Source organism: Mirounga leonina, unplaced genomic scaffold (assembly GCF_011800145.1).
Source record: "Mirounga leonina isolate KUSES-001 unplaced genomic scaffold, KU_Mleo_1.0 Mir_115, whole genome shotgun sequence".
Taxonomy (NCBI): domain Eukaryota; kingdom Metazoa; phylum Chordata; class Mammalia; order Carnivora; family Phocidae; genus Mirounga; species Mirounga leonina.
Genome location: NW_023270268.1, coordinates 74,121,074 through 74,133,312, shown reverse-complemented (window position 1 = coordinate 74,133,312; position 12,239 = coordinate 74,121,074). Strand labels below are relative to the sequence as shown.

General features: G+C 44.2%; 1 protein-coding gene and 1 long non-coding RNA gene across 5 annotated transcripts in view; one reads left to right on the top strand and one right to left on the bottom strand.

Annotated features, from left to right (window-relative positions):
- Window positions 1–4,174: 4,174 nt before the first annotated feature.
- On the bottom strand, window positions 4,175–6,505 carry LOC118006879. Of its 2 annotated transcripts, none has more exons than XR_004678217.1 (2): window positions 6,240–6,505; window positions 4,175–4,459 (listed from the first exon to the last, which is right to left on the bottom strand). It is a non-coding gene; the product is annotated as an uncharacterized LOC118006879 (long non-coding RNA). The 2 variants fall into 2 exon arrangements; XR_004678218.1 differs by having other exon boundaries at window positions 6,266–6,505.
- Window positions 6,506–6,609: 104 nt separating this feature from the next.
- Window positions 6,610–12,239, top strand: part of PARL (presenilin associated rhomboid like) — a 47,595-nt gene continuing 41,965 nt past the window's right edge. For 2 of the 3 annotated variants that reach the window (XM_034999689.1, XM_034999690.1), the window contains exon 1: window positions 6,610–6,774. In XM_034999689.1, coding sequence (XP_034855580.1) covers window positions 6,650–6,774 — 125 coding nt within the window. In that variant the 5' untranslated portion in view covers window positions 6,610–6,649. The remainder of the gene's footprint in view (window positions 6,775–12,239) is intronic. The other variant, XM_034999688.1, reaches the window with a different exon arrangement.

Sequence of the window (12,239 nt, the reverse complement as noted above, 5' to 3'; positions counted from 1 at the left end):
GTGGCGTTAGGGAGAAGACTTAATAAGGATTTTTTTTTTTTTAAGATTTTATTTATTTATTTGACAGAGACACAGCGAGAGAGGGAACACAAGCAGGGGGAGTGGGAGAGGTTGAGAAGCAGGCTCCCCGCAGAGCAGGGAGCCCGATGCGGGACTCGATCCCATGACCCCGGGATCATGACCTGAGCCGAAGGCAGCTGCCCAACCCACTGAGCCACCCAGGCGCCCCTTAATAAGGATTCTATAACAGTAGCTCAGTTTCAGTAGCTCAGTTCTTAGGTTAGTTATGCTCTGGCAGGAAAGGATTTGATAAGGTTACTTCAGGTTTTTTCACAAGATTAACTTGGGGAGTCAAGCCTCATACTGTAGCAACTAAATAGATTCAGAGGGAAAGACGTTTGAGAAAAACTGTCAATAAAATACTGCATGTGAGTAATACTGATGCTGGCACCTAGTAAGGCCCAAACTGGGTGGTTTATTTTCTGCCCTCTGCTGCCCTCTCCTGACCAAAGGGGAGACGTGCAGGCCGCTGCTGACAGCGCGGGAAAGATTTCCCCAGTCTGTTACCAAGCAAAACCAGCAGCCAACGCAACTATCCTCAACAAATTATCTACCAAGCACTCCCTTTACTCCCTCTCCCAGCCCCTGCCAAGATCCCCAAGTTTTGAAACATTATCTCCAGACAAGGCTTGTTTATTTAAAAAAGACTGACATATATATATATATATTTTTTTTTTTTTTTGAGAGAGAGAGAGAGAATGAGAGAGAGAGCACATGAGAGGGGGGAGGGTCAGAGGGAGAAGCAGGCTCCCTGCCGGGCAGGGAGCCCGATACGGGACTTGATCCCGGGACTCCGGGATCATGACCTGAGCCGAAGGCAGTCGCTTAACCAACTGAGCCACCCAGGCGCCCCAAGACTGACTTATATTAAGGCAAAATCAAAATGAGATACAACTGCACATCTTTTAGAATTGCTAAAAACAAAACCCTGACAATCCCAAGTACTAGAAAGGTGCAGAGCAACTGAAACCCTCATACTCTGCTGGCGGGAATGAATGGTCCAACCACACCGGAAAAGAGTTTGGCGATCTCTTACACAATTAAATATTACGCCATACAACCCAGCCATCTCACTCCTGGGTATTTACCCAACAGAAATGAAAATATATGTTAACACCAAGACATACTATATAATTCTATTTCTATGGTATTCTTGAAAAGGCAAAACTACAGGGACATAAAGCAGATAAGTGGTTGCTAGGGTCTGGAAGTAGGGTTATGGATTGACTATAAAGGGACATGAGGGAACTTTATGGGATGATGGAACTGTTCTGTCTGATAACTGGTGATCACTATACAACTGAATATGTTTGTCAAAAATCATGGAACTATACACCTAAAAGGGTGAATTTTATTGTATATAAATCATATCTCAATAGATCAGACTTTTAAGAAAGGCATGTCCTTTTTAAAAAATATTTTATTCTTTTTTTAAAGTAAGCCTCACACCCAACCTGGGGCTCAAACTCACGGGACTCAAACTCATGACCCCAAGATCAATAGTCACATGATCTACCAACTGAGCCAGCCAGGCACCCCTAAGAAAGGTATGTCTTACCATTTTCCTTTGAGTTATTTAAAAGATGTACATGTGAATACACCAACATTTCAGTTAGTAGGATATCAATCATTGCTGCTGCACTGAGTGGGAGATGGAAATTTTTTTTTCTTTAAAAAAAAATTTTTTTTAAAGATTTTATTTATTGGGCGCCTGGGTGGCTCAGGTGGTTGGGCGTCTGCCTTCAGCTCAGGTCATGATCCCAAGGTCCTGGGATCGAGTCCCGCATCGGGCTCCCTGCTCAGCGGGGAGCCTGCTTCTCCCTCTCCCTCTCTCTCTCTCTGTCTTTTATGAATAAATAAATAAATAAAATCTTAAAAAAAATAGATTTTATTTATTTATTTGACCGAGAGAGACACAGCGAGAGAGGGAACACAGGCAGGGGGAGTGGGAGAGGGAGGAGCAGTCTTCCCTCTGAGCAGGGAGCCCGATGCGGGGCTCGATCCCAGGACCCTGGGATCATGACCTGAGCCGAAGGCAGACGCTTAACGACTGAGCCACCCACGTGCCCCTAGAATGGGAATTCTTAATGGATTAATTCGCCTCTGGCCTTTTTGCAGGCAAGCTTACCAGTTCCTTTAGACTTTATGAAATCTTGAAGCTCTCTCACAGACAACTCATTTTCTGTGTAGAACCATACCTATGCCCTGGAGAGTCCAGACTGGGACCCGCTGAGCAAGTTGGATCCCAGAAAGCCCCAGAAAGACTGGGGTTTTCTTGCCCGGGAGATTCTCCCTCACCTGCTCTCTTAAGGTTCACCTGTTTGTGGCCCAGGCAGGCTATAGGGTGGAGAAAACACAGCAACCCTAATCCAACCGCTTTTTGTCTCCCTCTCCTAAGCGTCTGTCAGTTCTCGCCCTGTTAGAGTCCCTCTGGTATAATAAGAAATATACTTGGGTTTTGTTCCTGGCAAAAAACTCCTCAAACCCTTGGAATCTCCTGAGTGACAAGAGTGTCTTTTGTCGTGCATAAGAAGCCCTTTTGAGTTTATTCTTTTTTTTTTTTTAATTTTTTTTTTTTAAGATTTTATTTATTTATCTGAGAGAGAGAATGAGAGAGAGCACATGAGAAGGGGGAGGGTCAGAGGGAGAAGCAGACTCCCTGGTGAGCAGGGAGCCCGATGCGGGACTCGATTCTGGGACTCCAGGATCATGACCTGAGCCGAAGGCAGTCGCTTAACCAACTGAGCCACCCAGGCGCCCCCTTTTGAGTTTATTCTAATGAGATGATTTGGGGGGCTCTAGACAGTGTCAGGATGGGGCTGGTCACCAGAAAGACCAAGAGATCAGAGGGTTGGAATTTTCAGCCTTACTCACCAGGCCTCTGGGAAGGGAGTGGGGGGTGGAGGAGGCTGCAGATTGGCTCTATAAAAACTCGAACTATGAGGGGCGCCTGGGTGGCTCAGATGGTTGGGCATCTGCCTTTGGCTCGGGTCATAATCCCAGGGTCCTGGGATCGAGCCCCACATCGGGCTGCTGGCTCAGCGAGGAGCCTGCTTTTCCCTCGGCCTCTGCCTCTCTCCCTGCTCATGCTTTCTCTCTCTCTCTCTCTGTATCTGTGTCTCAAATGAATAAATAAAAAATCTTAAAAAAAAAAAAGATTAAAAAAAAAAACTCGAACTATGAGATTTGGTGAGTTTCCAGGTTAGTGAATACATCCACTTGCTGGGAGGGTGGCACATCCCAGTTCCATGAGAACAGAAATTCCTATGCAGGGGACCCTTCCAGACCTCACCCTGCACACCTCTCTATCTGGCTTTCCGTCTGTATCATTTATACTATCTTTTATAATAAACTGGTAAACGTAAGTAAATGTTTCTCTAAAAGTTCTGGGAGCCACTCTAGCAAATTAATTGAACTCAAGTAGAGAGTTGTGGACATCTCTGATCTATAGCCAATTGGTCAGAAGCACAGGTGATGACCTGACCTTGTGACTGACATCTGAAGTGGGGCGTGGGGCAGTCTTGTGGGACTGAGCTCTTGACCTGTGGAATCTGACGATATCTCCAGGCAGAAAGTTTCAGAATCGTGTTGATTGCCTGATGGTGCTGAAAAATACACCTCGGAGCCTCTCTCTGGAGCTTGCAACACCCTCCAATGCCCAGCCCTACCATCATCCAGCCTCCTGTCTGTCTTTCATCCTGCCTGGCTTCCTGCTCATTACTCCATTCAAAGGCCAACTCCTCTAGGAAGCTTTCTCTCACATGGGCTTGGACCTTGGCCAAAATCCCAGTATTGCTCTTAATAACCCAACTTTTGTGTGCCTTGGTTTCCTCATCTGTCAAATGGGATGCCAATAGGAATTTTTCTCTTAGGATTGTTGTGTGCAATGCTCAGCACAGAGCCTGGCATATGATAAGTACTCAGTACATGTTGGCGGGAATCTCTTTCTCCCATACATGCATATAAGCACTTTGTACCTTTGTTTATGGTCATAAAATAAAAATGACAAGAGGGAAGACTTCCCCTGCGGTTGGGCTTCTATGTCAGTTTCTAATTATTACCTCATAATGATACGATGATAGCTACTATGCATTATCAACCATGAGCAAGTGAGTCCTTGACATATACAAAGTCATTTATTCCTCAAAGTGACAAGATAGGTGTTATTATCTGAATTTACAGGAACCAGAGTCAAAGTGTCAGAGCATCACTGAGCCTCCATCTGGCCCATGGCGTTGCCCCAGTGGGAGCTGGAGAAAAAGGGGAAACCCTTGCAAACAATGCTCATGCTGCTTGTTTGTGCTGTGGGTAATAGTCTTTTGTCTCCGACTCAGAAGTCTCCTGTTTTCTGCCAGCAATCAAACTCATTAGCTTGTCGATGAAATCCCAGACTTGACACCTATGACATAACCAAAGTGAATTTATTTTAGTTTCCCAAACAAGTCATGCCCTGAAAGACATCACAAATACTATTCTCTCTGCCTAGATCATTTCAGCCCTTCTCTTCTTTTGGTCACCTCCATCACTTTCTCTGGGAAGCCTTCTCCCCTGCCTCCCGTTCCCCAACCCTCAACTGTGGTGTTTCCCCCTCTTCTAAGCTCCCACAGAGCCTTCCGTTTCTTGGCTCATAGCACTTCTCACAATGTGTTGTAATTGCCTGTTTATTTACTTGCTCCCTTCTCCCCCAGTAGAGCAGGATTTCTGTGAGGTCGGAGATAGTGTTATCCAAAATACATCCTAGCACATTGCCTGGCATACTAAAGGTGCTTCATAAATATTTATGGGATGAATACAGTACTATTACAGTGATAAGCATAAAGCAGTATAAAAGCGTAAATGGAGGTCATCTAAATCAGACTGGAGGTCTCGAAAGGCCTTAAAGGAAACTAAAATATGTCACCCCAAAATATGCCTCTTTGACATAAAAATTATTTTGAGCTGAAGGCAATTAAGAAGCAGTAAATCCTAAAGACAGGGAATATCTCCTTTCCTAGAAACACTCTCAACAGCCCAAAGACCAGAAACCAGGCACCAGAGGAATCTGCAAACAAACCTTGTTAAATTAACCCAGATCTTTCTCATTAAGGAAGATAAGGACTACCTAGCCCTAGTTAGCCCTAGTTGGACTAACCCTACCCTGAACCTCACTGTCAATTCTTCACAAATTATTGTTTCTTTATCTACGATATAAAACCTTCCTGCTCTGGTCTCTTCTTCAGATCTTGGTTCTCTTGTGAAGACTCCCATGTATATGTAAAAATAAAATAAAATTTGTATGCTTTTTAGGGACGCCTGGGTGGTTCAGTCGGTTCAGTGTTTGACTCTCGATTTTGGCTCAGGTTATGATCTCAGGGCTGCACGATGGAGCCCCAGGTCAGGCTCCACGCTCAGTGGGGAGCCTGCTTGAGATTCTTCTCTCCCTCTGCCCCTCCCCTGCTCGCATGCACTCTCTCTCCTAAATAAATAAATAAATAAATAAATAAATAAATAAATATCTTTTTAAAAACCTCTCTATGCTTTTTCTCCTGTTAATCCTTGTCAGTATAGTTCTCAGACCTGGCTAGGGATCCCCAAGACAGTTGAGGCAAACTTTTTCCTCCCCTACAGCCTCCTAGGAAAGGACAACTGAGGTTGGTCTGAAGGACAAGTTGGTTAGGTAGGTTGAGTAGGGAGGTAAGAGAGGGTGTTTCAGACAGTGAGAGTGGTCTATGAACTCGGACAGGCAGGTGCCTTTAGGAAACTGCTAATCATACAGTCTAGCTGCAGCTAGGGTCGGAGGGCGGGTTGGAGTGGCAGGAAATAAGGCTGCCTGGCAGGTAGGCAAGGGCTGAATCATGAAGTTTGTATTCCATCTAGAACACAGACTTTGATTCCAGGTTTGGACTTTAACGTTAAAGATGAGAGGCACATTCTCTTAAGCGTGTCATAACACGAAACGGTGAGGGGCACCTGGGTGGGGCTCAGTCCGTTAAGCGCGGCACTCCTGATTTTGGTTCAGGTCATGACCTCAGGGTCCTGAAACCCAGCCCCGGGAAAGGGCTCTGCCCCGGGCCTGGAGCTGGCTTGGGATTCTCTCCCCCCTCCCCCCCCCCCCAGCGCTTTCGCTCTCTAAAAAATAAAATAATAATAACAACAACATAAAATGGTCGATGCATTAGAAAAAGAAATAATATAAATACAAGGATGCAGCGGTTCCTCCACTCACTCCTCTCTGAGCCTCTGTGAACAGTGGTGATTCTATCCGCCTCAGGTGTTTGGTGAGGATTAAATGCAATAACTTAGGTGAAGTGCTTGCTACGTGGCAATACGGAATAAATGCTAGTTTTCCCTTCTCTTTTTCCTCTGGACCTCCTCCGCAAAGCGGGTGGAGGCCGGGGCGCTCTCCTGCGCCCGCCCCAGGCCCGGGCTCCGCGGGGCAGGAAGAACGCCCTCGCGGCCGCCGGGTGTGTGGAGACGCGGCTCAGCCGGGCGTGGGGGCGCTCTAGGCTGCACCTCGGCGCTCTATGGTTCCCCCCCCCCCTTCGCCCCGGAAGTAGTTCCGCGGCAGGGGTTGGTAAGGTCGGGCCATGGTGGGGCAGAGGTTGGGAAGATGGCGTGGCGCGGCTGGGCACACAGAGGATGGGGCTGTGGCCAGGCGTGGGCTCAGCCGGCGGGCGGCCGCAGCTGCGAGGAGCTCCCTGCGGCCCTGGCCCCGCCGCGACTGCTCGGACGCAGGTAATGACCACCGCTCCGGGCTGCTTTTCCTTCGGACCCTCAGCTCCGGCAGAGCATCCTCGGGGGCGCAGGCCGTGCGGGCCTGTGGGGCTGCCTTCTCTCACCCGTGTCCTGACCCGTCTCTTCCTCTCTCCGTCCCGCTTTCCCCTCTCGCCTTGCCAGTCCTCGCTTCTCGCCGTGCCACCGTGCCCCGAGCCGGGTGCCCAGTGACCGACCCCGGCGCAGCTTTCCGCGAGCCCGCGCTGTCTGCCCCTTTCCCCTCGGGATGGACGTGAGGGGAAGGGAAGCTAGTCTCTGAGGGCTCATTGCGTGCCACGCCTCATTAATCCCGCGAAGAAGGTATTGGGCCGATTTTTTAAGTGGAGCAGTTACGCAGATGATAGAATGGCAGAACTGATTCTCTGTTTTTATAGACCTGTGTTCTACTACAAGTTATCTTCTTTCGCGTTTAGAGAACGAAGGGAAGACGGAGTCACAGGGCTTTTGCCTTCTTCAAAGTCGTAGGAGAGCTTTTCTGTTGAAGAATGGAGACCGTGGAATATTTAGTTTCCGGATGGTTTGGAAAGAAAACTATAGTACTGGTTTTCCCAAGTAGAAGCTGTATGAAGAGTATGCTCTATCAGTATTTGCTGCTTTTGTTAATTCAATTCTAAAGAGAAGAGAAAAATCCCTCAGCTGTCCAAGATTTTGATGTGTATTTGACTTGAAATTTGTTCCTGTTCTTTAATCCAGAGTTTCAACCTTCCCGGTTTCTGAGTTGGGTCCAGATGCCTGAAATCCCATCTGATTGATGATAGCAAGTTAAGGTAGAGTGTTCAACAGAGGGGCTAGCCAGTGGCAAATAATTGAGGCGCCAGTATGGTGGAGCCATTGCTTAATTTTAAGAATCACCCGGAGCGTTTGTAGAATATATTTCCCAGACTCCACCCTAGTTCTGTCAACTCAGAAGTTGTGGGGCGGTGGGAGTGGAAGAACCTGTAGTTCTTGCAAGCATTGCAAGTGAATTGGATTAGGGATTTGTGAAAACTTGCATACATTATAGCATCACTTCAGGATACACCTTAACTTGGAGCTTCAGGAACTATTCTTAAACTCCTGGGGAGATGGAGAATGAGGTCAGGTGGAGGTAGTGATAGATTTCAGCGGTCCAGATTCCATAATTTATTCCAAATCCCAGTCAGAATTGCATGGTTTGAGGGGGAGGAAAAATGAATATGGCTATCAGGAAGCAACAGGTGTGATAATATTAAAAATATGTGTTAGGAAGGGAAAGCAAAGGAAAAATAACTTGATTAATGAAGAGTCTCCAGTAAAAAGTGGAGACCATTTGAAAGAAAACAAATGATGGTGTGCTATTGATGATTAGCACCTATTTTTTTTTTAAGTTTGCTGTTTGCGGAGTTTGAAAATGACATTTTTATGGTTGCATAGAAAAATGTGCATTAAAAGAGAATGTAGGTAAGTAAGCCTGAAAAGCATATGCCTGCTCACCTCTGGAAATAAGCACTTAAAGTTAATAGGAAGAATGAGTTACCTTGTATGTAACTTTATTTGGTCTGCTTTGACTTCTTGTGGTTCTAAGATTAGTATACAGAAGAATGAAGTTAGAGATAAGGTTAAAAAGCAGAGTTCTGGGCCCAGTCCTTTTGATTCTGATGTGATAGGCCTGAAGCATGGCTGAGAATTTGCCATACAGGTAATGATACAAGAGTTCTGTAAACTATGGCAGGCCTGACTGACGCAGCCCACCAGCTAAAAATGGTTTCTACGTTTTTAAAGGGTTGTAAAGCAAAACAGTATGTGACATATGTGTTCTTCAGAGAAACTAAAATATTTACTAGCTGTCCCTTTACAGAAAAAGGAAAAAATCTCAGTCTCTTCAGAAGCTTTACCATTATCAAATTTCTGGTGGCACTTCAAAGAAATGGTTTAGGCTTAAAAGAAGCCTGCATAATTTCAGTTGTATGGAGCTATCTAAGAGAGTAGTTGGTAGTTCAGCTATTTTCCTTGTTTAAATTACCATCTATTAACTCCAGATGCGTTTTAAGAAAATTTTGTCATGCAAGTGTTCATGTAGAATTCCCGTCTCCCCTAAATACGTTTATTTTCTTTTCAAGTGGAATGAATCTGTTGTGTGTATGCTTGGACACATGTTGTCTCCATTTGAACATTAGGCCATTTCTACTTAATTTATTCATGAAAATCTTTAGAAACATAGACATTAGTGCTGACTTGTATGTATATCCTAAGTTGCACTGTTAAATTCGCAAGACTGTTTTCACTCACCATTAAGCCAACTAATAGATATGAGTTTTTCTATTTAAAAGTTATGGGATCATGTTAAAAAACTGACCTATAACAATTGTATGGCCAGTAGTAACTCAGGTTACTTTGAGCACATTGAGCACATTAGACTGCTTTCACAAATGACTGGTATTGGCGAAAGGACCAAAGCAGGCAGGCCTGTCTTCATGAGTTGGTATATACCTCTAATGACCCTCTCCTCCCATTCCACTCTCTGCTTGCACCGTCCGTTTTATCATGTTGTTTCTCTTTGTTTTCTGAACTTATTTCAGGTAAGTGATTTATTGTCTTTTTTCTTTTTTAGATTTTTATGTATTTATTTGAGAGAGAGAGAGAGCAGGGTAAGGGGCAGAGGGAGAGACAGACTGCCTGCCAAGCAGGGAGCCCTCTGTGGGCTTGATCCCAGGACTCCAGGATCATGACCTAAGCTGAAGGCAGACACTTAACCATCTGAGCCACCCAGGCACCCCTGAATCATTTATTTTTCCATCTTTTGCACCGATATGAATGAGTAAAGCTAAAGAACCTAAGCTTGTAAATATGACCTCAAACATTTGCAGTTAGAAAGGTTTATCATGCTTTTCCTTGTTTTTGCATTTTAAGAAATGTAAAACAAAAGCTCCATAAGGGCAGAATGTACCTTGTCATATAATGTTTGATGAAGTACTTCATCTAAAAGCGTTTTTGTAGTAACAAAAAACCCAACTCTAACCAACCCTAAGCAATTAGGAAAATTTATTGGTTTATGCAGTTAAAAAGTCCAACAGTAGGACTGGCTTCTAATGAGGCAAGATTCGGTGTTTCAGATTGTCACCAGGATTCCATTTTTCTCCATGGCTTGGCTCTGCTTCCTAAATGTTGGCTTTATTCTCTCAGTGTGCTCTCCTTGTCGTAAGATGGCTGTCGGTAGCTCTTGGGGCTATATACTTCTAGGTTCACATCCAGCAGAAGAAGTTTCCCAGTATTACAAACAAAATATTGAAATTCACTGGACCAGACTGGCCTGATTTGGGATATGTTGCCATCCTCGAATCCCTTGAAGTTGGCAGGGAGTGGGATCTGTAGGTTGGTTAAAGCCAATCAGGAGCTTGGTGTGCTTCCCCCAACCAAATGGCTGGAAATTCCAGTGTACTGTTAGGAGAGGGGGAAATGGACGTGGATGCTGGGAGTCGGTGAGAAACTCTCAGTATTGTCAGCCCTAATGAAACTTTTGTGTTTGAATTCTTTGTTACAAATCCGAATTCTTGTTAGTCCTAGTCAGGTAGGATTACACTCTAGATAACCATTCTGATTTAAGTAGAAATTTTGTTAGGGATTCGGTTCTGGCTCCTTGCTATTGAAAGTGGTTTGTGAGCTAGCAGTTTAGGCATCATCTACGACAGGAGTGGCGAATTTATTTTGTGAAAGGCCAGATAGAAAATGACAGGGCCACATATGGTCTCTGTCACATACTCATTTCTTTTACTTTAAATAACTCTTCAAAAATTCAAAAACCATTCTTAGCTGGCAGGCCAGATCCACCCTGCAGGCAGAAATTTGTCAATTTCTGAGCTTGTTAGAAATGCAGAATCTCTCCCCGCTTTTCAGCCCCTACAGCATATGAATGTGTGCTAGGTAATAGGAATAGGTGTTCAGTGAACCAATACATTGTACTTAGTTCTATCGAAAAGTTGTGTGTCCAACTGTAATTCCCAATACGTATATATATTCTTTTTTTATATGTATATATTCTTAATATATGTATTCTGCATCTGACCTTAACCCTGGGGCCAAAACTTGTGTAATATATTCTCAGTGTCCTTGGCCCCACATTTCTTTCTAAGGTAAATATTATTTTAGGCAAAAGGTCTGGCTTTGCTTCAGGTTTAGATTCCCGAACTGCTGGTGTGTTTATGTTCCTTTTCAAACATTGCACTTCAGAATTTTAAATGAGTTGATGAACTGTAGAAGTAATATTTCATTAGAACTGATTGAATACTTGTCTTCTATTATTACACTGTTGGCAGTATAGTCTCATCCTTCACATTTCTTGGTCTAATAAGAAAAAAAAAGCCAGAAAACAACACTTAGTTACAAACTTGGTCTTTAAAGGGAACATTCGGGACACCTTGGTGGCTCAGTTGGTTAAACATCTGCCTTCGGCTCAGGTCATGATCCCAGGGTCCTGCTCAGTGGGGAGTCTGCTTCTGCTGCTCTCCCTGCTTGTGTGCTCATGCTCTGTGTCTCTCACTCTCTCTCTCTGACAAATGAGTAAAATCTTTAAAAAAATAAAGGGGGGGCACCTGGGTGGCTCAGTCGTTAAGCGTCTGCCTTCAGCTCAGGTCATGATCCCAGGGTCCTGGGATCGAGCCCCACATCAGGCTCCCTACTCTGCAGGAAGCCTACTTCTCACTCTCCCACTCCCCCTGCTTGTGTTCTCTCTCTCTCTGTCAAATAAAATCTTAAAAAAAATAAATAAATAAAGGGAACATATTCATGTTACTTTATGTCACACCTTTGTTTTTTGGCCCAAAGTGGTGGTGTTACTTTATTTATTAACCTACCTCTATGTTACTTTGAATTGTTTAATAAAAATTAAATCCCCCCAAAATAAAAATTAAATCCAGTTGCAGAGGATTAACATTTACCACTTTAAAGGTGTTACCAGTTAGTAATACATTTGGCTGTAAGTAAATTTACTGTTTAAATGAGGGGGGATAGTTAGCATAAGATGATGGAGGTAAGTGGCTACTGTCTTTGCTCAGTAGCTCAAAAATATCAAGGTTAGTATTTGAATCCCTTGGCCTTTCTCTTGGCATGCAGGATGACTGCCTGAAATCTAGGCATTACATTCCTTATTCAAGGCAAAAAAAAGAGGGGGTATGACATTGCTGATATGTCCATTTTTATAGATAAGCAAATCTTTCCGAGAGGTACATAAAAATTCTTAAGTCTCTCATTTTGTCAGAACTCTGTAATATGGCCACCCTGTGCTATAAAGGAGGCTGGAAAAGTGAAGATACTTACCTTTTCTAACCTCTGCAGAAAAAGGCAAGAGAAAAAGAAATAGATACAGATTTGGGATTAGCTGTTTAAGTGTATTTGCTAAAGGATATTCATAATACTGGTAACAGGGCTGTGAAGGAAGTTCAGTCATTCAAAGGAACATTGGCTTTGTTTGA